This window comes from Eriocheir sinensis, chromosome 21 (assembly GCF_024679095.1).
Source record: "Eriocheir sinensis breed Jianghai 21 chromosome 21, ASM2467909v1, whole genome shotgun sequence".
In the NCBI taxonomy this organism is placed as follows: Eukaryota; Metazoa; Arthropoda; class Malacostraca; order Decapoda; family Varunidae; genus Eriocheir; species Eriocheir sinensis.
In genome coordinates, this window is record NC_066529.1 from 3,009,353 (window position 1) to 3,033,316 (window position 23,964).

A 23,964-nucleotide genomic window follows, 5' to 3' on the forward strand; every position below is an offset into this window, starting at 1 on the left:
TGCGGGATATTATGCTAAGAAAGAGTGAAGATTCAGATTTAAGTTCACATTATTCCTTTTTTTCATTCCTATTCATGGTAAACTTGCATATTGGGTATAACATTCTCCTCTTCAAGTTAACTCCATCTTTTCTTCCTTAGTTTTCCCTCAAAAAAACTCTCACTTCTACCTACGTCATAAAAGCAAACTCACCCCGTTTTCTTTTCAGTTTTATTCATGTTAGATTTGCATAGTCGTGAGCACCGTTACCCTCTTCAAGTCTCCTTCATCTTTTCTTAACTTCTCTCTAAACAAACCTCTCCTATCTGAACCCATACCACATGACCAGTCTTCCCTACTCTCGTTCCACCCTTTTCACATTCTCAACACGCCTTCTTAACGCCAAATATCGAGTCCCTTTTTCCCTAACACACCTCCTTGACCAGACTTTTCACATCCCTTCCTTCCTTCAAAACAACCATTCTCTCCCTATTCTGCTTCCTTTCAGCCCATTAACATATCTTCCTATCTCTCCTTCCCTCTTTCACATCCTCATACATCCTTGCTTACCCTTCTAACCTTTAAAATCAATAGCGCTCTCATCCCTCACAACCATTCTCACGCTATTCAGCTTCCTCTCAGCCCATTAACATATCTTCCTATCACTCTTTTTCATCTTTCACATCCTCATACATCCTTGCTTACCCTTCTAACCTTTAAAATCAATAGCGCTCTCATCCCTCACAACCATTCTCACCCTATTCAGCTTCCTTTCAGCCCATTAACATATCTTCCTATCTCTCCTTCCCTCTTTCACATCCTCATACATCCTTGCTTATCCTTCTAACCTTTAAAATTAATAGCGCTCTCATATCCCCAATTTCCAGCTTTTTCTCTTTTCCATTTAAAGTTATTTTTCTTCTCACACCACAATCCTATTCTCGCCCCCAAGAAACGTTAACGCGAGATATTAACCCTTTTCTTACCCTTCTTATACCATTAACTAAATCTCTCACATAAACTTTTGCTTCCCGTCACCCCAAGACAAGGCAGACGAACACTCACCATCCATTGTAGGCGAAGAGACCCGAGTAGAAGGACAAGATGATTTTAGAGAAGTCAGGCTCCGTGTTGTCGAAGGTGAAGTACTGCGTCTGACCTGTGAGGGGGGGAAAAGAAGGCTGTTGTTAGGTGAGTCATCTGGGCCGTGGGGAGAATTGGCGGCGATTGAGGCAAGAATGAGAGGGGTGGAGACAGCAGTAGAGAGTGGAGAGGTTAGGTTAGGTTAGGTTAAGAGGACGGGAAAAAGGAGAGAGGGTGAGGCTGAGAAAATGAGGCCAGGGGATGATTGGTTTGGTTGGTGGGTATCGAGGCAAAAAATATACGTGTGAGGGATGTGAATTGAAGAAGAAATATGGAGTTTGGGGAATGATAAGTGAAGTGAGTAAGCTGAATAGGACTGGAGAGGCGATACGAGCTTAGAATAGAATAGAAAACCGATAGGATATAAAATAAGCAAAGTCAAATAAAAGTTAGAAAATAGTAAAAAAAATGACGAAAATGAGAGACGATACAAACTTAATCGATACAAACAAATTCGATAACAAATACAAAAAATACAAGACGAAAACAGAAAAAAAAGATCAGGAAAGAGAAAACAAAATGACACAGTGAGTAAACGAGCTACAGGAAGGATGAAATGATGAAAGAGGAAAGAAAAAAAAAGGGAAGGCAAGAAGGAAGAACGAAACAGGGATAGACGAGAAAGAGGGAGGAAGGATTTTGTGACAGTAGAAAGATGGAAAAAAGAAACACAAACCAAAAGAAGAAACAAAGCCAAAAAATGATTGATACAGAGCCGAAAGAAGAGTGATGATGGGAAGAGACCTAACATGGTGCGGGTATACGATAGAAGAATTAGCAGGCCGAGAGAGAGAGAATGTTAAGTGAGAGATGAGTAGAAGCAGGGACAGAATAAAGAGGTTAGTGAAGTGGAGTGCTAACAGATTGCAGAGGGGAGAAGAGTAGCAGGAGTAAGTGGGTGGAGTGACAGGACTTGAGTGAGGAGTGAGAGAGGAGTGAGTCGGCGAAATTAGAGGTTATGCTAATGTCTTGTGAAGTGAGGCTGTGAAGGCGTTGAGGAGGCGGTGGCGTGAGAGGAAAAATAAACATGAGAGTGAAAAGGAAAACAGAAAAACTAGAAGAAAAAGAAGAGAATGGGAAATATAAAACGAAATAGGAAATGCAAAAGAAAGGATTGAACAAGAAGGTAATGAACTATGTGGGAGTGATGAGGAAAAAAATAATTGGAAGAACAGGAAAAGTAAAGAAAGAGAGAAAACGAGGGAAAAGAAGAGAAAGGGTTAAACAAGAAGGCATAATGAAGATAATAGAGAGGGTGAGAGTGATGGAATATGAAGAGGGGAAAAATTATTAAAAGAACGTAGATAGAAAGAAGAGTGAATAGCGTAGGAAAAATAAGCATGAAGTGAAAATGAAAATAGAAAAAAAACAGGAAAGGAAAAAGAGAAAACGAAAGGGAAAAAGAAAAGGTTTAAAAAAGATGGAAAAAAACAGGGATGCGAGTGATGGAATATAAAGAAGAGAGAAAGAATAATTGAAAGAACGTAGATATAGAGAATAGCGAAATGAAATACCAGAAATAAGAACTTACAAAGCGTAGGATGAATTAGAAAACGTGACTATTACCATTATTATTATTATTATTATTATTATTATTATTATTATTATTACGAGTAAATAATTATGTGGAGTGGCAAAACACGGAGTTAAGAAAAGCGCCACGGAGGAAATATGAAGTAAGTGGAACAGGAGAGCGTTCGAGGCCACAGCTAAAAAGAAATGTTGAAAAATGTTATGAAATCATCGGCGAAATTGAACGAGAGGTGGAAGAAAAAAAATGAAAGTAAAAAAGGAGGAGGAAAAAGAGGGAGTGTGGTAATGATAGTGAAAATGTTAAAGGGGAAGAGCACGATGAAAACTAAGGAATAATATGAAAAAGATGAAAGAAGGAGCCGAAGGAAGGAAATACTGAAAAAAGCTTGAGGTAAAGATGCGGACACGAAATTAAATGAGGTGGAGGAAGAAGTAAAAAGAATAAAGAAAATGAGGATGACCGTAATAATGAAACTTAAGAGGAAGGGGAAGAGGACGATGAAAAAGAGGAAGGAATAAGGAAAAAAGATGAAAGAAAATTAGTACGAGGAAAATATTGAAAAAGATTAAGGAAGAGCTTGTATAGACGAAATTTAATGAGGCGGAAGAAGAAAAAAGAAGAAAAAAAAATAAAGAGGAAGAGTCTGATAAAGAAGTGGAAAGGGGAGAAGACAATAAAAAAAATAAGGAAAAAAATGATCGAAGGAAAAAAGTAAAGGAAAATTAAGTGAAAAAACGACGAAAGAAGAAAAAAAAAGTACAGAAAAAAGGAAAATTAAGTGAAAAAACACGAAAGAAGGAAAAAAAGTACAGAAAAAAGGAAAATTAAGTGAAAAAACACGAAAGAAGGAAAAAAAGTAAAGGAAAAAGAAAAAAAAGTGTAAAAAGACGAAAGAAGGAAGGAAAAAAAAGTACAGAAAAAGTGTTAATGACGCTAGAAAACGAGGAACACACATATATACCACAAAGGAACCAGATCAAAGGAGAAAACAAAAACAAACAAAACAATGAAAGAAAACAAAAAACGCCGCCTATACGCTGTTCCCATAGAGAGGGTAATAAACAACACACCACGAGAGGGATCAATAGTTGGTTAGAGAGGTATTAGAGGTGTCTTGATACTCTCGTCTGGAAAGAGTGGCATTCATAGGTAGGAGGAAGAGGAACACAAGACGGAGGACTAAAACAAACTTAAAATCCGGCAGCTCAGTGGAGATCATGTTTCTTAAAGGCCCCTCTAAGCAAAAATAAATAAATAAATAAAATCATCACTCACGCAAACCATTTCATAATACATATCAACGCATTTGTGATCAGTTTGTGCATCATCTATTTTTGGGGGTTTATATATCATGGCAAAAATTTGGCCCGTCGCTGGTACTGGGTTTTAAGAGATAGAAACACACATACTAAAACTCGCTCAAACACACACTAAAACACACACTTACTAAACACACTGATATACGCTAGAATAAGAAAAAATAGTGAAGATAATGTAATAGTTAGGAGTGATGGAATATGAAGAAAGGGGAAGATAATTATTGAAAGAACAGGAAAAGAAAAGAAAAAGAGGAAGAGACTGAAACAAACATACTAACACACACATACTAAACACACTAAGAAACACTAAAACAGACTTGCTAGAACACACTTACAGGATGAAAAACAGAACACATACAAAATAAAGAACAAAACAGAGAAAAAAACAAGAAAACACAAACTAAAACAAACCAAAACAAACCAAAACACACTTAAAAACAAAACACTCACCAAACAAACAAACAAACAAACAAAACAACACAGATAAAAGAAAGTTACATAAGATTCTAGTGACAGGGGAAAAAGTTTGAGGAAAGACACAATATGAGGGCGAGAGAAGAGGAAGAGGAATCGAAGGGGGGACCCAAACAATATACTGGGCAAACAATATACCGGAGGAGGAGGAGGAGAAGAGGAGAAGAGGAGGAGGAGGAGGAGGAGGAGAAAGAGGAGTATTTGTAGGTCACGATCAATGGCAACACGTGAAATGAATAGGAAGTTATATAAGAATAGAGGAACGGAAGACTAGGAAGAGGAGCAGGAGGAGGAGGAAGAAGAAGGAAGAAGGAAAAAAAGACGAGAAAAAGAAGAAAAAGAGGAAGAGGAAGAAGACGTAGAGGATGATGATAATAAAAAAGAACAAGGTGGAGATGAAAAAATGAGAATAAAGAGGAAGGAAAGGAAAATAAACGGTAAAACTGGATGAGAGAGAGAGAGAGAGAGAGAGAGAGAGAGAGAGAGAGAGAGAGAAGGGTAATGAAAGTGGAAATGATGGAAAATAAGCTTGAGGCGTTGTGGGCAATATGTTACAAGGTGGGCAGGATATTAATAGCCTAGCAGAAGGTATATCGATATTGCTCGGGTCGAATTTTAATAGCCTACTTTCTTTTTCTTTCCTAAAAATATACTTTCATTTTTCTTTTTATTTGGCTCCGTTTCTCCTTTTCATTCTCTGGTTCATTTGTTTCTCATTTCCTTCCTTCCTTTGTTTTTTTCCACTTTCTAATTTCTGTTATTCTTTTCTTTTCTCATTTTCTTGCTTATTTGATTTACTTTTCATGTCCCGTTTATTATCATTTTCTCTCTTATTATTTATTTCCCTCCTTTCCTTTTTCTTTTTTTCTTCTCCATTTCTTCATTATTTCCCCTGATTCCTTCCTTACTTTTTTAACCTACTTTCATTTTTCCTTATTTCCCTTTTGTCTTAGTCTTTATTTCTTTGTATCTCTTCTTCCTTTTTCTCTCCTTTCTTCTTTTTCCATTATTTCTCTTAATCACGCATTCCTTCCTTCCTTTGTCCCTTATTTTCTCTATTAATAACTTCCTCTTTCCCTGTCTTCCTCATCTTCGTCGTTCCTCCTTTTTTAATTTTTTTTTTCATGTCCCTCTTCTTCCTCATTCCTTCCTATCTTCCTCTAATGTATCCCCTGACATGACCTCTCCTTCTCTCATTCCTTCCTTCCTTCGTTCTTTCCTTCCTTCCTTCCTCCCTTTCTTCCGCTTCTCCGTTCCTCTCTAATCTAATTCTTTATTCAGGGTAGGAATTTAAGCGGCCATAAAGACTGAAAACTGTCCCCCCAAGATTTATCACAGTCATAGCAATTCTAAGCAGTCGCTCTCAACGTTTTCTGTGACTTCCCAAATTAGGATTTTCTATATATGTAAAATCTTAAGTCTCATGAATCGAATGAACAAAACAACAACAATACAAGGAAAAAGGGTTAGAGGAAGAGAGAAAAGAAGAAAGGGGTATGAATAAGAAGAGGAAATAAGAAATACAAAAATAAAAATTAAGACGGATATAAATAAAGAAAAAAATAAATAGTGTATGTGTAATTATTTTTTGGGGATGTAGAAATTATATTCATCCAGAAAATAACTCCTAAACTTGTACAATATGTTTTTTTTTCTTATATTTCAAGGAGTGTTTAGTGTAGAAATCATTGTTCATTAACTGTTATCTTTACCAAATTAGTGATGTCTTTCCAAAACCTTGACTTGCTTCTAAAATCTTCATCCTTTAACCCTTTAAGAAATAATTCCCGGGTCAATCAACATTTCCTTCTTCTTCTTCTTCGTCTTCCTCCTCCTCTTCTTTTCCTTCTTCATTTTCATCTTCTACGTCTTCGTGTTGTTGATGTTGTTTTCTTCATTTTCTTTTTTTCTTCTCTTCCTCCTCCTTCTCCTCTTCCTCTTCCTCTTCCTTCTCCTCCTCCTCCTCCTCCTCCTCCTGCATATTTACGGCCAATCAACACCTTCCCGTCTTGTTGGTGAACCCTTTTAACTTTCCCTCAAGAATACGATGAAAAAAATAATGAGCGAGGAAAAGCGAATAATGGAGAGAGAGAGAGAGAGAGAGAGAGAGAGAGAGAGAGAGAGAGAGAGAGAGAGAGAGAGAGCGCAGGATGACACTGAAGTAGGGTATATAAAACCTTGAAAACAACAGATAAGAGGCAATGATAAACCTCTCTCTCTCTCTCTCTCTCTCTCTCTCTAAGCTTCCATACTCACCAGACAAAAAAAATATTGGATTATGGAATTCTGATATATAGATGATGATGATGATGATGATGAGGAAGAGGAGGAGGAGGAGGAAGAGGAGGGAGGAGGAGGAGGAGGAGGAGGAGGAGGTAAGCATATGGTAAGACGAATTATGGAGGGGAAAAGGGAAAGGGAAAGTAAAGGAGTAGGAAGAGGAAGAGGAGGAGGAAGAGAAGGATAAGAGGATAAGGAAAGAGGAGGAGGGAAGAAGAGCGGATAGAGAAGCTTGGCAAGAGGATAAGAAAAAGAGGGAGGAAAGGAGGGGAAAAAGAGGGAGTATGGAGGAGGAAGGGGAAGGAAAAGATGGGAGAGGGAAGAGAATTAAGGGAAGAGGTGGAGAAAGAGGGGAGAGGAAGAGTGAAGGAAATGGAGAAAAGGGAATGTTAGGGAAGAGGAGAGGTTGACGATGTATTGGGAAAGGAAAAGGATAAAAAAGAAGGAAAAAGGAGGGAAGGTAAGATAAGGGAAGGGCAGGGAAGTGAAGATAAGGAAAGCGAAGAGAAGTAAAGGAAAAAAAAAGTGAAGGGGAGAGAGGGTAAGAGGAGGAAAGAGGAAGGAAAGGGAGAGAAAGGTTGGGGAGAAACTTGGAAGGGGAGAAGGGAAGAGTAGAGTACAGGAAAGAGGAAGGATAGGAGGAAAAAGGAAAAGGAAGGAAAGAGAAGAAAGGCAGAAGAGAAGAAAAATGAAAAAAAATGAAAATGGAGTTAATGAAGGGAGAGAGGTGAAGAGAGGGAAGGAGGAAGGGGGTAAAGAAGGGAGGTTGGAGGGTAGGGGGGATAAGGGAGGGGACCAGAGAGAGGAGAGATGAGGGAGAAGGGAAGAAGGGAGGGGGTGGTGTGGAAGGGGAGACTTGGCAAGCTGAACCACTTGGTCGCAATAATTAGAGAAAATTGGTAAAGAGGTGGACTGGAGGGTCGAAAACTCTCTCTCTCTCTCTCTCTCTCTCTCTCTCTCTCTGCCACAAGGATAAATTGAGCTAAATACACTAACTACGCAACTGTCATTAGCCAAGTGAACAAATTGCGTGTGTGTGTGTGTGTGTGTGTGTGTGTGTGTGTGTCAGTGTTTTTTCCCACACATTACTCACAACAAACAATTTTCTGGACCCTAAATATTTTCTTCCCACCAATAACAGTTTCCTTCTTTCCTTCCTCTCTCTCTTTTTTCTTCTCCAGTTTCCTTCTTTTCTCCCTCCCTCTCCCCCTTTTTTCCTTCTCCAGTTTCCTTCTTTCCTCCCTCCCTCTCTCCTTTTTTTCCTTCTCTTCCGTCTTTTTTTCCCTTTCCCTTTCCTACATAATCCCTCATTCTTTTCCTCTTCTCCTTTCGTCATTTCCTATTCTTCCTTTCTTCTTCATCATAATTCGCTTTCTCTGTTTCGTCTCTCCGTTATTTCTTTTTTCCCCATCTTTAATTTCCTCTTTATTCCTTCTCTTCCTTCACTCCTTTAAACACATTTCTTCCATCTTCCTCTTCTTCCTTCTTTCCTCCCTCACCTTTCCTTCGTCCCTCTTCCCCATTTCTTCCTTTCTTACTTTTCTTTCCTTCCTCCTTTCTTCCTCACCATTCTTCCTTCCCTCTTTCCCTTCTTACTTTCCTCCATCCTCCCTCCCTCGCCTCTTTCCTCCTTCTCCTTCCCTCTCTCCTTCCTTCCCCGAATCCTCAGCGATAAGTCCTTCGGGAAATAGACAGCAGATGGGGAAGAAGAGGAGGAGGAGGAGGAGGAGGAGGAGGAGGAGGAGGAGGAGGTTTGAAGAAGAAGGAGCACATGTGGAAGAGATGAGGAAAGATAAGGAGGAAAGAAAAGAAGAGAAAAGGAGGAGGAGAAAGGAAAGGAAAGGAGGAAGGGAAGGAGGATTAAGTAAGGAGAAGGATCGGAAATTTAAGAGGAAAGGGAAGAAAGGGAAGAGGAAGAGGAGCGAGGAAAGGAGAGGATGATGAGAGAAGAGGAAAGCAAAGAAGGCGATAGAAGAAGAGGAGGAAGAGGAGGAGGAGGAGGAGGAGGAGGAGGAGGAGGAGGAGGAGGAGATCGAAAAGTGTGGGAAGACATGAGATGAGAGAGACAAACATGAGAGAGAGAGAGAGAGAGAGAGAGAGAGAGAGAGAGAGAGAGAGAGAGAGAGAGAGAGAGAGAGAGAGAGAGAGAGAGAGAGAGAGAGAGAGAGAGAGAGAGAGAGAGAGAGAATGTTAACCCTTGACGATTCCCTAATTGGTCTAAATCTACGATCTTCCCCTTCCTTCCTCTTCATCTTCCTCTTCCTCTCCTCCCTCACATCTTAATCCTATTCCTCCACTTTCTTCCATCGCTATCATTTTCTCTTTCCTTTCCTCTCCTTCGCTTCTTTTCTTCCTCCTCTTCTATTTTTCTACATTCTTCCTTCTATTTTTTCCCTCAAATTCCTTCACTTTCCCTTTTTCCTCCTTTTCCTCTCATTTACCGTTTCTTCTTTCCTTATTTTTCTCTCCCTTTCTTTATTCCGGTTATCTTCCCCCCTTTCTCTCTTTCTTTTTTCTTTCTTACTTTTCTTTCCTTTCTTTTCTTTTCTTTCTTTCTTTCTTTATCTCTGTCTATTTCCTCTGCAATAAGGAAGGAGGAAATAACACACACCACGATTGCAAGGAGATAGTGAATTGGAGGAAAGGAAGAAAGGAAGGAAAGAAGAAGAGAGAAAAGGAGGGGGAGAGAAGGAGGGAGGGAGGGAGGGAGGGAGAGAAGGAGTTGATGGAGGCAATTTTTTGTGCGGTTTCTTTGAAGTTAATAGGGAGTGCAAGAGGGAAGGAAGAAAGGAAGGAAGGAAGGAGGGAAGGAAGAAAGGAAGGAAGGAAGGAGAGGAGGGTGGAGAGAAGAAAGGGTGGGGGAGAGGAGAAAAAGCTGACTGGATGAAGAGATAAGAGAATGCAATGAATGAAGGAATGAAGAATGAAAAGCAGAGATGGAAGGAGGGATAGAGAGAAGGGTACAGGGAAGGAAAGGTAGAGAGGAAAGGTTGACAAGACGAAAGAAAGAGAGAAAGCAATGAAAAATAAAGGAAGGAAGAATGGAAGGATAAAAAGATTGACGGCAGGAAAAATAAGAGAAAGAGAGAAAGGAAGGAAGGAAGGAAGGAAGGAAGAATGAAACAGAGATAGGAGAGAAAGAAGGAGGGAAGATCGTGTGAAAGAATGAAGAAGGAAAAGAGGAATATAAAAGAAGAAGAAGAAGAAGAAGAGAGAGAAAAGAGAAAGAGAGAAGAGAGAGATGGCTTACCGCGGATTAAAAAAAAAGGTAAAAAAAAGAACAACGAAATCCGATCTGGCGCCAATTGAGGAAAAAGGAAGAAAAAAAGAAGAAGGATGGAAGGAAGGAAAGGCTTAAGAGAAAGGAAAAAATAAAGAAAAAATGGAGGCAAAGATGAAAGAGCAAAGACAAGAGAGAAAATAAATACAAAGAATGAAAGAGAGAAAACAGGAATAAAAAGTGGGTCAAGAAAGAGGAAATAAAAAAAATAAAGGAAAATAAATGAAAGAAGAAAGGAAAATGAATGATAGCGCAGAGGGATAGTTAGAGGAGGTAAAAGAAGAAGAGGAAGAGGAGGAGGAGGAGGAGGAGGCGAGGTAACAGGTGGCTGGGAAGAATCAGGGAAGGTGTTGTTGGTGGTGGTGGTGTTGACGGTGGTGATAATGGTGTTGTTGGTGTTAGTAGTGGTGTTGACGATGGCTGTGGTGGTGGTGGTGGTGGTGGTTATGAACAAGACATCACCCTCAAGCCTCTCTGATCCCATTACTTCCATTAGATTGGCAGAGAAAAATGCTCCCTCTGGCCATTTCCTCCTCCTCCTCCTCCTCCTCCTCTTCCACTTCATTTCCTTCCTGCCTTCTTCCTTTCATTCGCTCTTCGCTTCTTCTTCTCTCTTTCCTTACGCTTGTCATTTTGTTTTATCGGTATTGCTTCATTCTCTCTCTCTCAAGGAAGAAGACTCGTGATCAAACGCCTATTCAACACGAGCCTACAATTTTGCCTTTCATTTCCTGGTATCGTCGAGTTTAGCAAAGAAGAAAAAGGAGGAGGAAAAAGAGAAGGGGAAGAGGCGGATGATGATGATGAGGAGGAGGAGGTTGAGGTTGATGAAGTTGAGGATGATGATGAGGAGGAGGATATAGCAGAAGTGGAAGGAAGAAAGAAGTAGAAATAGAAGTAGTAGAAAAATAAGAATCATAAGTAGAAATAGATGCGATGAAGAAGTTGAAGGAAGGAAAAGAAGACGATGACGAGGAAGAAGCGAAGAAAGAAGAAGGAGGAGTAAGAAGTAGAAGAAGAAGAAAACAAGCTGTAGAAATGGAAGCAAGAAAAATCGAATAAAAAAGTTGAAATATAAGAAGACGATAAAGAAGGTGGAGATGAAGGAAGGAAAAAAACGAAGACTGAGGAGAAGAACAAGAGGAGAAGAAGGAGGAGGAAAAGAAGGAGAAGGGAAAAGAAAAGAAACGAAAAAAGCAGTAATATAAAAAAAAGGAAAAAATGAAGAAAAAAATTGTAGAAATATATAAAAAAACAACCAAGAAAGGGGCGGAGGAATAAGAAAAAAACGAAAACAAAGACTCAGAAGAAGAAGAGGAAGAGGAGAAGAAGGAGGTGGTGGAAGACGAAGAGGTCAAACCGCTCTCTCGATATGACGGTCAGCCACAAAAGAGCGGGTGGAAGTCATTTGCAATTTGCTCAATTTGGCTCAGCATTTTGCAACAGGGTACGGCGTAACGGTATGAGAGAGAGAGAGAGAGAGAGAGAGAGAGAGAGAGAGAGAGAGAGAGAGAGAGAGAGAGAGAGAGAGAGAGAGAGAGAGAGAGAGAGAGAGAGAGAGAGAGAGAGAGAGAGAGAGAGAGAGAGAGAGAGAGAGAGAGAGAGAGAGAGAGAGAGAGAGAGAGAGAGAGAGAGTAAAGATGGTAACAGTGGTGGTAATACAAGTAGTAGTAGTAGTAGTAGTAGTAGTAGTAGTCGTAGGAAAAAAAGTAGTAAAGTTTATCATAGGGGTGGTGGTAGGATGGGGTCCGTAACTTAGCATAAACAAGCCCGACAGCAATCAAGAGAGATATAAAAGATAAGCTTGCAGGTCAATGCCACACTCTCATCAAAGGTATAGCATTGGATCCCCCTCCCTTCACCCCTCCTTCATAACACTGTTCCCCTCTATTCCTTCTACTCCTTTTCCCCTTCTTGCCTTTCTCTCTTCCTTCTCGGAGCATTGGATCACGCACCTCCCTTCACCCCTCCTTCATCACACTATTCCCCTCTATATATTCCTTCCACGCTGTTCCATCTCCTCCACTTCTTCCTTCTTTTCACGCTTTTCCACTTCCTTCCACTCTCTCCCCTCCATTTCCTCAATTCTTCTCTCTCTTCTTTCCTTCCTTTTCCCATTCCATCCCATTTTTCTTTCCTTCCTTCCTTCCTTCCTTCAGCCAACCTTGCTCTCTTCCCTTCTCTCTATATATCTTCATTCCATCCACGGTACGTCATTTCCCATCCTTCTTCATTCTCTCATTCATTTTTTCTTCTTTACTTTACAATCTACGCCATCTATTCCTCTTCGCAGCTTCCTTCCTCTTCTCTTTCTCAACAATCCCCGTCAATCCTCGCCGTCCTTGTCCAGTGTATGTTACCGAGGCAGTGAAGCTTTACAAGGCGAGCCACTCCAAGGGCGAAGAGTAGGATAGGGACAAGATTTTAAGGTAAGACAGAAGGGAGAGTGCAAAGGTATGGCGGCGTACTGCAAGGTAACCAAGAGCCTAATCTAACTACTTCAAGGCTATAAGAGAAGGGAGAAAGGATAACACATATAGATAGGAAGAGTATAGGTGAATGATAAGAGCAAGGCGGTGTAATACATGGGGAAGTAGACGTGACCTTTACCTAATTAGCAACAGGTAAAACAGGTAACAGGTGGACACACACACACACACACACACACACACACACACACACACACACACACTTGATTAGCGAGATCAAAGGTGTTCTGGTTACCTTGCACCGTGACCTTGATTAGACAACTCTTCAGCTGTTCCTCCTCTGCCTTCTCTCCTCCTCCTCCTCTTATCTCCTACTGGGTCATGGTTCTGTGTGTGTGTGTGTGTGTGTGTGTGTGTGTGTGTGTGTGTGTGTGTGTGTGTGTGTGTGTGTGTTAATTTAGACTTGAATGGCCCAATAGTTTCTTAGCAATGAGTAACCAAGATCATTTAGTTTTATGCTTATACAAAATCATCAGGCGTGTTGGACTTGGCGAGATGTTGAAGTCGAAAGCGTTTGCCAGGTAGGTCAAGGAAATGCTTTGACTGCGGGTTAATAATGTATTTATAAAGAACGATATTGAAGAAGTTGCTAAACCGGATAAATAAATATAGACTTGATTTTTTTTTTTACAGCAAAGGAAGCAGCTCATGAAAAAAAAGGAATAATGAGAAAAAAAAGCCCGCTAAACATTGCCCCTAAAAAAAAAAAAAGTTCAGAAGAGTGGAAAAAAAAGAGAGGTCAATTTCGGGAGTTTGAGTGTGTTTGTTGACTTAAAAGAAGAAAAAAGAGAGGAATATTAAACAATTTATTCACATATTCCTTTCACTTCAGAATCGTACACACACACACACACACACACACACACACACACACACACACACACACACACACACACACACACACACACACACACACACATACATACACATCCATACATCCATCAATTCGTATATACATCCATCTATTAACATACACAGACATCCATCCATAAATTCCTATACATATCCATACATCCATCAATACACATACATACATATATACATTCATACATACATTCCTATATTATTTCCCTCGCTTGGTAATTGTTATAAGCCTGGACTTGAAGTTAATGATCGCGAATACCCGCCCAGTCGAGGTAAAAAGGGAGATACAAAATAAATATAAATAAATTGGAGAGGATATTAGCAGGAGGATTCGGTTCAGATCAGAGAGAGTTGAGTTTCAGGTAATGATATATAGATAGATTCGGATCTTCTTAGAAGTATATATACTCCTGATACGGAAAAATACACTTCATCATTTTTATATTTTCCTTTTCTTTCTTTCTTTCTTTCTTTTCCTACCTTATTTCTCTTTTCTTTCTTTCTTTCTTTGTCGTTTTCCTTCTGTCTTTCTTTCTTCATTAATTTTTTTCTTTCTTTTCCTTCCTTCTTTCTCTTTCTTCCGTTCTCTTTTCTTTCTTTTTTCTTTGTCGTTTTCCTTCTGTCTTCCTTCCTTCCTTCCTTCCTTCCTTCCTTCTCTCTCTCTCTCTCTCGTTTAAAAGAAGGAAGAAAATAGACCATTGTGAAAACAGGATGCAGTGTGTTTACATGTAACAGGACACAGACTGCGAATAAAGAGCGAGAGAGAGAGAGAGAGAGAGAGAGAGAGAGAGAGAGAGAGAGAGAGAGAGAGAGAGAGAGAGAGAGAGAGAGAGAGAGAGAGAGAGAGAGAGAGAGAGAAAGTGCTTTGGAACATCATAATCACTGAGGACAACCACACACACCATGACCACACCACTTTTGTCCCGGTCAAAGACTCCATCCAACTACCCAGCCAGTCAACCAGTTAGTCAGTCAACCATTCACCCCTCAGTCTGTCAGCAAGTCAGTCAGTCATTCATCCCCTCAGCAAGTAAGTCAGTCAGTCAGTTAACCAGTCAGCCATTAGTCCGTCGGTTAGTCAGTCAACCAGTCAGTCAATACACCAGCCAGCCAGTTAGTCATCCACTTAACCAGTCAGTCAGTTAGTTAGTCAGTCAGTCAGCCAGTCATTAAGTTACCCCGTCAGTCAGTAAACCCGGCATCGAGTAAGTCAGTTAGCCATTCAGTTTATCAGTTAACCAGTCTGTTATATAACCATCCAGTCAGTCAGTCAGTCAGTCAGCGCTTCAGCCATTGCATCCGCCAGTCAGTTAATCGGTCCTTCAACTTAACAGACGAAACAGACTCTCAAAATAAACGTAATATTAAATGCAGCCTTCCCAGTGGTTTCTTGGTAGACAGATAAATGAAAAGATAAATATAATATAGATGGAGATAAACAGATGCTGGGAGATAAAGTTAAGAGATAAACATAGAGAGATAATCACATGAAATCAAATCCAGTCAGATACAGCTGCAGTTTCTTGGTAAATAGATAAATGAAAAGATAAATGTAATGAAGAGAAAGACAGATGCTGGAAGATAAAGTTTAAGAGATGAACATAGAGATAATCACATGAAATCAAATCCACGTATGTACAACCAGAAGATATATATTACACATACCAAGTTATTATTACTAGCACGAGAGTTTTGCATGTTTATTAAAGGTTCTAGTGTGCCCTGACGCTGTCCTTTTGACGCTAATGAGGTAATGTATATGTGGAAATTAGTGGGGAAAATAATAAATGTATGAATGAATGGAATTATGTGTTGAGATGGAAAAAATGTTAGAAGATGAAGGAAAAAAAATATGACGAGAAAATGCGTGGATGAAATAAATACCTGGGAAAATAAATATTGGAAGAGCGAGATAAGAGAAGAGGGAAGAAATTAAGGAAGGAAGGAAGCAAAGAAAGAATGTGAGAAAGAATATATTAATGGATAACTGAAAAAAATTGGAAGAAATTAAAGGAAATGGAAGAAAAGATAAAAAAAGAAAGAAAAACGAAAGAAAAATTGAAAAGAAAGTGGAAATGATGAATGTATAAACTAATGGATATAAAAAAATCATTAAGAAAAAAAATAGGGAGAAAAGAAAGGATTTGAAAAAGAGGGAAAAGGAAGAAAAAAACGAAGAAAAAACACGAGAAAAAATGTATTTATGAATGAAGTAAAAATTGAAAGAAAGAAAAATGAAGAAAAAAGAAAAAAAGGAAAGGAAAGGCAGAAAATAATAAGTGCAATAAACCAGCATGTAAATAATAAAGGAAGAAAAAGAGGGGAAATAAAGAAAGAGGGAAAGAGGGAAAAGGGAGAACGAGAAGTGGAGAAAAAGAAAAGAGAAATAAGAGGAGGACCAGAAAAGGGGGGAATATAGAAGTGAAGGGAGGTGGAAGGGAGGAGAAAGGAAAGGGAGGAGGAAGGAAAGGGAGGAGGGAGGAAAGGGAGAGGAAGAGGAAATATCGGTGTCAGGGAGATTTCGATTTTAATATTTCACTTTTTCTTCGATATTTTCTTTATATTTCTTTCTTGTACGTGCTCTCTCTCTCTCTCTCTCTCTCTCTCTCTCTCTCATACCAACGAATCCATCAGTCTCACGTCTTCTCTCCATCAAACAAGATCATTCTCTCTCTCTCTCTCTCTCTCTCTCTCGTTATTCATCTTCCTTTCCACCTCTTCATCAGTCTTATGCTTTCACGATCTAACTTTCACTCTCTTTCTCTCTCTCGCTCTCTCTCTCTCTCTCTCTCTCTCTCTCTCCACATCACAATTTTGAGTCTCAGCTTCTAAAATCTTTGGGTCTCCTCCTCCTCCTCCTCCTCCATCTCTTCCGTCTCCTCCTTAGCTAGATGCATAGGAAGAGGAAGAAAGGGAGGGAAGAGAAAGACGATGATGGAGGGAAAGTGTTCATAAGGAGGAGGTAAGTGGAGAGAAGGAAGGCAGGGAGGGAGGGAGGAGGGAGAAATAAGAAAGGAGAGAAGTAGGAAGGGATAAAGTTTGAATATATTGGGTGAGAGAGAGAGAGAGAGAGAGAGAGAGAGAGAGAGAGAGAGAGAGAGAGAGAGAGAGAGAGAGAGAGAGAGAGAGAGAGAGAGAGAGAGACATACATATTAACAAAGAACTCACATTTAAGGATTCTGCTGACAACTAACAGGCCTTCTTCCTCTCTCTCTCTCTCTCTCTCTCTCTCTCTCTCTCTCTCTCTCTCTCATTCCTTCCTTTCACCTTTTTTTTTTTACAACAAAGTGTAAAAAAAAAATAGCCCGCTACTCACCGCTCCCAGAACAGACAAAGTGGAGTGGCCAAAGAGAGGTCAATTTCCATCAATCCTTTCTTTTTTCCCTATGTTTTCACCTCATTCCCTTTTTTTCTTCGTTTTTTCTCGTCTCTCTCCCTTCTATTGCCCTTATCTCTCCTTATCTCCTCCTCTCTTTCTCCTTATCTCGCTTGTTTCCTTTACGTTTAGTTAATTTTCTCTCTTCTCTTCCTACTTCTTTATCCTGTTCCCTTCTTTTCCTATCCGGCACTCTCCCCTGTTTCGTCTCTTATTTCTCTCTCCTCCTCCTCCTCCTCCTTTCCTCCTCAATGTCACTTCTCTGTCAATATGTCCAGGGGCGAGGGCGAGAGAGAGAGAGAGAGAGAGAGAGAGAGAGAGAGAGAGAGAGAGAGAGAGAGAGAGAGAGAGAGAGAGAGAGAGAGAGAGAGAGAGAGAGAGAGAGAGAGAGAGAGAGAGAGAGAGAGAGAGAGAGAGAGAGAGAGAGAGAGAGTCGTACAGTATCCCAATAGACCAGAAATGGGAGAGGAACAAAAGGAAGAAGCGAGGAGGAGGAGGAGGAGGAGTAGGAGGAGGAGGAGGAGGAGGAGGAAAAGGAGAGGAAGGAGGAAAGATAAAAGAAGATTTACACAGAAGAGCGAGGAAGGAAAACGGAAATAAAAGAAAAAAAAGGAGAATAGGAAAACCAAAATAAAAAAAGAAGGAAAATGATAAAAATGATAAAAAAGGAAGGTGGAAAGGAGAGGCAGGGAGAGAAGAAGGGGAGAAGAGTGTGAAAGAAGAGGAGGGGAAAAGGGAGAAGGAAGATGAGGGGGGAAGGAAGAAGGGGGGGGAGTAGAAGCTTCCTCAAGACGTCTACTCAAAAGGAAAGCACTCATTTTAAAGCACTCCTCCTCCTCCTCTTCCTCCTCCTCCTGAGTGCCATGTTCTGTTGTGAATAGTGCTGTCTTAAATATGTAGACTGAGGAGGAGGAGGAGGAGGAGGAGGAGAAGGAGGAGGAGGAGGAGGAGGAGGAGGAGGATTGGAGAGAAGAAGAAAAAGGAGAAACAGAAAAAGAAAAAGGAGAAAAAAGAAGAAAAAGAAGAAAAAGGAAATGAAGAAGAGAAAGAATGACTAAGAACAAGAGAAGAATATAAAAGGACACGATAAAAGGATAAGAGAGAAATAAGACAATAGCAAAAAATAATAAAAAAACACGTAATAACAGAAAAAAAAGACAAAAATATAACCAGAAGAAAAAAAAAATGACGGAGAAAGAACAGGTCGGCACTCACCCCTGCCCAGCTGCACGAATCCGGTGATAATAATGACGGCGAGGGCGAAGAGCTTGGCGCCGGTGAAGATGTCCTGCACGCGGGTAGCCCACTTCACGTTCCAGCAGTTCACGAAGGTCAACACCACTGCAGGGAGGGAGAGAGAACAAGGTCAGACACTGTTAAGGCGAAGAGGAGGAAAGCTACGCCATACAACTACACACTCCTAGGTTGGTATTTTAAGACACTCTCGCTTCTCACATCACCTATTTCTAAAGGTCAAAGAGGGGGTCAGTCGGGTTCTAATGAGTGTTTCTTCAGGTTCATGCTACAGAAGAAGAGTCACACTACCACCAGGGTCATAAAACTACCCCTGGAAATGCCCACAACTCCTACGAAAGACTTGTCAAATATGTGTTCTTGGGCGGCGATATGTTTTGTAATACGACAGGTCAGTCTGTCTGTGTGGTGAGAAGAAGAGGAAGTTGAAAGGAGTGTACGAGGTTATGAAGAGGAAGTTGAAGGAAAAAAAAGTCGAAGGTAAACATCACTACAGGTGGAGAGGGAGAAGGACAGGGCGAGAGGTCATTCAATGTGGTGAGGAGGGTAGGAAAGGGTTGAACGAGATACGGGACTCTGATTTGATGGTTGCAGGGAAAGGGGGGAGGGAGTGTTTAGAGAAGAGGGGAGAAGGTAAACACAACTGCAGGGAGGGAAAAGAGAGAGGTCAGGTCGGTCAGTGTGGTGAGGATGGAAGGAAAAAGGGTAAGAGGATGTCCGGGAAAGGGTAGAAAGTCAAACAGAATTGCAGGAGGAAAGGAGGAAAGGGAGAGAGATAGAGAGGTCAGTCAGTGTGGAGAGGGAAGTCAGAGCAGGTTAAGAGAGGCATGAGGGTGAAAAAAAAGGGGGTGGTTGGGGAAGAGGGGGAGAAAGTAAACACCCACCAATGCACGTAGGAAAGTGAGGGAAACAGAGAGAAAAAAAGAGCGAGAGGGAAAGAGAGAGAGAGTCAATCAGGCAAGTGCACAGTAAGAAAGAGCAAAGAGGGGCGTGGCTATGAGAGGGAGAGTGGAGAAGAAAGATGTTTAGAGAAGGAGGGAAGGTTGTCAACAGGAGCGACAAAGAAGGCGAGGGGAGGTCACCGAGCAACGTCCGCTGAGGGGGAAATAAAAATACAGCAGGACATGACAAGATATATATGAAAAAACTTTAGACACTTTAAGATTTCAATACAGGTACACATATAAGAGGAGGGAAGAAGAAGAGGAGGAGGAGGAGGAGAAAGAAAATGAGACGTAAGAGGGAATAAAACTAAAAATAAAGAGAGAACATGAAGAAACGAAACAGAGGAAAATGAAGAGAAAGAGAAGAAGGAGAAAGAAGAAGAGGAAGAGGAAGAGGAGAATTAAAACGACGAGACGTATAAGAAGGAATGAAACTAATAATAAGAAAAATAGAGGAAACGAAGAGGAGAATAAAGACAAAAAGGAGAAAGAGAAGGAGGAAAACGAAGAGAAAAAAAGAAAAAGAAGGAGGAAGCGGAGAAAGAGAAGGAAGAGAAAGAGAAGAAGGAGGAGGAGGCGGAAACGAAATAGGAAGAGGTAGCGGAGAAAGAGGAAGAGAAGAAGGAAAAAGAGAAGTAAAAGGAGGAGGAGGAGGAGAAAGAGAAGAGGAGGAGGAGGAGGAGGAGGAGGAGGAGGAGGAGAAGGACGGTGTAAGAGTTTTGATATTTGAAATCTTATAATAAAAAAAAATTACAGGAAGAGATCGAAAAGAAACACAACAAATATATATAAAAAAACAAAAAAAACACAGCAATTTCACGGTAATATTGTCTGTTTTCCACATACGCCTCATACAAAGTCAATTAACTGTTTTTATTACAACATTATATTCCTTTCAGATTTTTAAACAATGAAATAATTATCGTGACAACTTCAGAATATAAAGAAAAAAACACAAAAACAATGGAGGCGAATTTTTTGTTTTGTCTTTTTCTGTATTTTTTGTCACGTTTTACCTCTCTCTCTCTCTCTCTCTCTCTCTCTCTCTCTCTCTCTCTCTTACGGCTACATTTCACCATTGTACCGTATTTTTTCTCTCTCCTCCTTCCCTCTTTCCCTCCTCCTCCCTTCTTTCTTTATTCTTAAATTTGTATTATATCCCTCTTTACTACCTTCTCCATCTCCCTCTTTATCAATTTCATCTGTTCTGTTATCTCATTTTTCTTTTCTTCCCTTTTTTAATTTACTTCCATTCTCTTTCTTACATCTTTCTATTGACATTTTTTTTATCAAGTTTTCCTGTTCATATCATTCATCTTTTCATTTTATATTTCCTTCCATTCTTTTTCCTCCATCCTTCAATTGTTACTTTTTTTCTATTAAGTTTTGCTGTTCACATTATTCAACTTCTTTTATCTTTCTCCTTTATCTCTTGTCATTGCTTCCTACGCCTTCCTGGTCACCATTGTACCGCAGTTTCAATTTTTATACTTTGTCTCATTTCTTTATCTCAATCGCTGTATTCATCCTCACTCCCTCGCTATTGTAGTACTGGACATGAAATTCTTGTGTTGGGGATTTTTTTTTAACTTCTCAAACCCTCAGTGAGATTATAAAAAGTACGGAGAGGGGAGGAGATGAAAAAGATGAAGAAGAGGAGTACGAAAAGAAAAAAATAAGGGAAGGCGAGAAGATGTGGGAGTTTCAAGGAAGTGTGAGGAGGAGGAGGAGAAGGAGGAGGAGGAGGAGGAGGAGGAGGAGGTGCTCAGCTTCCCAGAATATATATTAAGAAATGATAAGCTGCGATTGATACCACCAAACTCCAAACGGTATAGGTTGAGAGAGAGAGAGAGAGAGAGAGAGAGAGAGAGAGAGAGAGAGAGAGAGAGAGAGAGAGAGAGAGAGAGAGAGAGAGAGAGAGAGAGAGAGAGAGAGAGAGAGAGAGAGAGAGAGAGAGAGAGAGAGAGAGAGAGAGAGGTACGCCTTTAAAGAGTAGAGACCACCAGTGTAGGAGAGACAGAGGTCATTTCACACACACACACACACACACACACACACACACACACTCCGTGGCACAACTGGTAGAGCGCTGCGCTGCCAGGTTTCACGGTCTCACAGGGCAGCGGTTCGAGCCCTCTCAGGCCGGATTCTTTCAGTTGACTAGGAGTGGTTACTGTTCCACCAAGAGCAAGGGGGATGGGGTGTGTGGTGTGTGAGGTCCTGGCAGTACCCATAGAAAAAGCACTTGCTCATGTCGGGAGGGTACCTGCTGGCGATTACGAGTCCAACGAGAGAGAGAGAGAGAGAGAGAGAGAGAGAGAGAGAGAGAGAGAGAGAGAGAGAGAGAGAGAGAGAGAGAGAGAGAGAGAGAGAGAGAAAGCAGACTACCTAACTAGGAAGTATTTAATCTCTATAGAAGTCCAGGTGGGTGTGAGAGAGAGAGAGAGAGAGAGAGAGAGAGAGAGAGAGAGAGAGAGAGAGAGGGGGGGGACAAGGCAAGCAGGCAGGGTAGCAAAGAGGCATAGAGAGAGAAAGGAGGAGAAAGAAGACGGAATAAAAGGAAAACGGAAGATAAACAAAACATACAAGCAAAAATAACAGATGAAAATGGAAGGGAAGAGAAGGGAAAGTAGTAGTAGTAGTAGTAGTAGTAGTAGTAGTAGTAGTAGTAGTAGAAGTAGGAGGAGGAGGAGGAAGAGGCGGAAACAAATAACCGAGGTGGAGGAAGAACGAAAGACATGACGAAGGGGGGAGGAGGAGGGAGAGGAGGAGAGCATATGACGCAATACACGAAAACGATGACGTCATGGGCGCCATCTTGGATCTGCGGGAGATTGTCAATATCACCCCCTTCACCCCCTCCCCCCACCACCTATCTAAGATCACGTGCTCTCTCTCCCTTTTCTCTCCCCATTTCTCTTATCTCTATTCCTCCTCCTCCTCCTTTCTCTTCCTTTCCCCTTTTCTTTCTCTCCATGGCTCTTAGGAAAGGGTGCAAGGGAGGAAAGGAGGGAAGGAGGGAGGAAGGGGAAATAGGGAGAGGGAGGGAAAGGGGAAGGGGGTGGAGGAGACGAAGAGTACGTAGGAGAGTTAAGACTTAGTTAGGTTAAGTTTACTTCATTGCTGTCAGGGAGAGAGGCGTGAAAGAGCAATAATCCATAAAAAAACTTACGCAATAATTTACTTAACAAGGAAATGGAACCACGTGGCCCAAATTCATGTACAATACGTCAATAAATACTTTTACTAATCACTTCCTGTGTATTATCTGTACGGGATACGATTTTGACATGACAGAAAGAGGTGAAAATACTTTAACAGGAAATGCTTTGATAATGGGATAATGGTAGTAGTTAGTAGTAGTAGTAGTAGTAGTAGTAGTAGTTGTAGTAGTGGTGGTGGTGGTGGTGCTAGTAGTTGTAGTAGTAGTAGTAGTAGTAGTAGTAGTAAGTGTTTGGTGATAGTTGTGGTGGTAGTAATAGTAATATTGATAGTAATAATATTAACAATAGTGAAGAACTAATAAAAATAAGAATGAACGGATAAAGTAGTGAATTAATGAATGAATGAATGAACAAAAAAAAAATCAAACGTAAATTAAACTCAGGAGTCAATTCCAACATTAAGTGAAGGCCAAAAGAAATTATTTAATGATCAAAATTGCTCAGCGGTTTGAATGAGAAAATATCTGAAATTTTGTGAAGAAAATATACCTTCGAAATAACTCCAAACCAGTATCTCGTGTGTGTGTGTGTGTGTGTGTGTGTGTGTGTGTGTGTGTGTGTGTGTGTGTGAGTAAGTTAAAATATTGACAGAAAAACGTGAGTGTGAAATAAGTAAAATAAAATCGTGACTTTTTATTGACTGAAAAATATATAAATAAAAAAAAAATTACGTCCCAGAAAATGATGAAATAGTGCTTGGATGAGAGAGAGAGAGAGAGAGAGAGAGAGAGAGAGAGAGAGAGAGAGAGAGAGAGAGAGAGAGAGAGAGAGAGAGAGAGAGAGAGAGAGAGAGAGAGAGAGAGAGAGAGAGAGAGAGAGAGAGAGAGAGAGAGAGAGAGAGAAAGGCGGTGGGAAAACCAAGAGAGCGTGTTACTTGGATATTGAAGGAGGAGGAGGAGGAGGGGAAGAAGGGAGAGAAGCGATAATCAGACAAGGAGGAGGAGGGAGAAGAGAAGTGGGAGGGGGGGGATATAATAAGAGGGAGAGAGAGAGAGGGGGGTAGGGAAGGGAGGAAAAACGGGGGAGGGGGGAGGGGGATAAAAAGAAGGGGAGGAAAATTAGAAGGAAGGGGGAGGAAGGGGAGAGAGAGAGAGAGAGAGAGAGAGAGAGAGAGAGAGAGAGAGAGAGAGAGATAACGTGGGAGGAAACTGCGCCACGTGGTTGGAAGTCGTGAGGGAGCGGCGACCCCCTCCTCCTCCTCCTCCTCCTCCTCTTCTTTCTTCTCCTCCTCCTCCTGCTCGGCCCCCTTCCTTTACTCCCCTCTTGCTTTCCTCCTGCTCTCCTGCTCCCCTTCCCTTCCCTTTCCCTTCCTCCCGACCCCACTGCCTCCTCCTCCTCCTCCTCCTTCAGCTGCAATCTCCCTCCTCCTCCTCTCCCCTACCCTCACGCAATGCTCCAAATCCCTCCTTCCCACCTCCTCCTTCTCTTCCTCCTCCTCCTCCTCAAATTCAGGCACTGCGGCAAAGCAATGAATTGGGAATGGAAGGACAGGAGGGAGAATGGGTAGGGGGGAGGGGGGGAGAGGAAATGGGGGTGATAAAAAGATGGGAGGGAAGGGGAGTGATTTGGGAGAGGAAAGGAAGGGAAGGGAGTGATAGGGGAAGGGAAGGGAAGGGGGAGTGAAGGGGGTAAAGGAGTTAAGTGGGTAGGAAAGGGTAAGGAATGGGTGATGGGGGAAGGAAAGGAAAAGAAGAGATAGGGGAAGGGAAGGGACGGGGGAGTGAAGGGGGCGAAGGAGTTAAGTGGGTAGGAAAGGGTAAGGAATGGGTGATGGGGGAAGGCAAGGAAAGAAGAGTGATGGGGA

The 23,964-nt window shown here is 41.2% G+C and overlaps 1 protein-coding gene across 4 annotated transcripts in view; it reads right to left on the reverse strand.

Annotated features, from left to right (window-relative positions):
• LOC127001518 (large neutral amino acids transporter small subunit 1-like) overlaps positions 1-23,964 on the reverse strand; it is a 140,674-nt gene that overhangs the window by 63,479 nt on the left and 53,231 nt on the right. For all 4 annotated transcript variants that reach the window (XM_050866123.1, XM_050866121.1, XM_050866124.1 and 1 more), the window contains exons 2-3: positions 17,954-18,079; positions 1,045-1,138 (exon numbers count right to left, since the gene is read on the reverse strand). In XM_050866123.1, the coding sequence (XP_050722080.1) occupies positions 1,045-1,138; positions 17,954-18,079 (220 nt within the window). The remainder of the gene's footprint in view (positions 1-1,044; positions 1,139-17,953; positions 18,080-23,964) is intronic.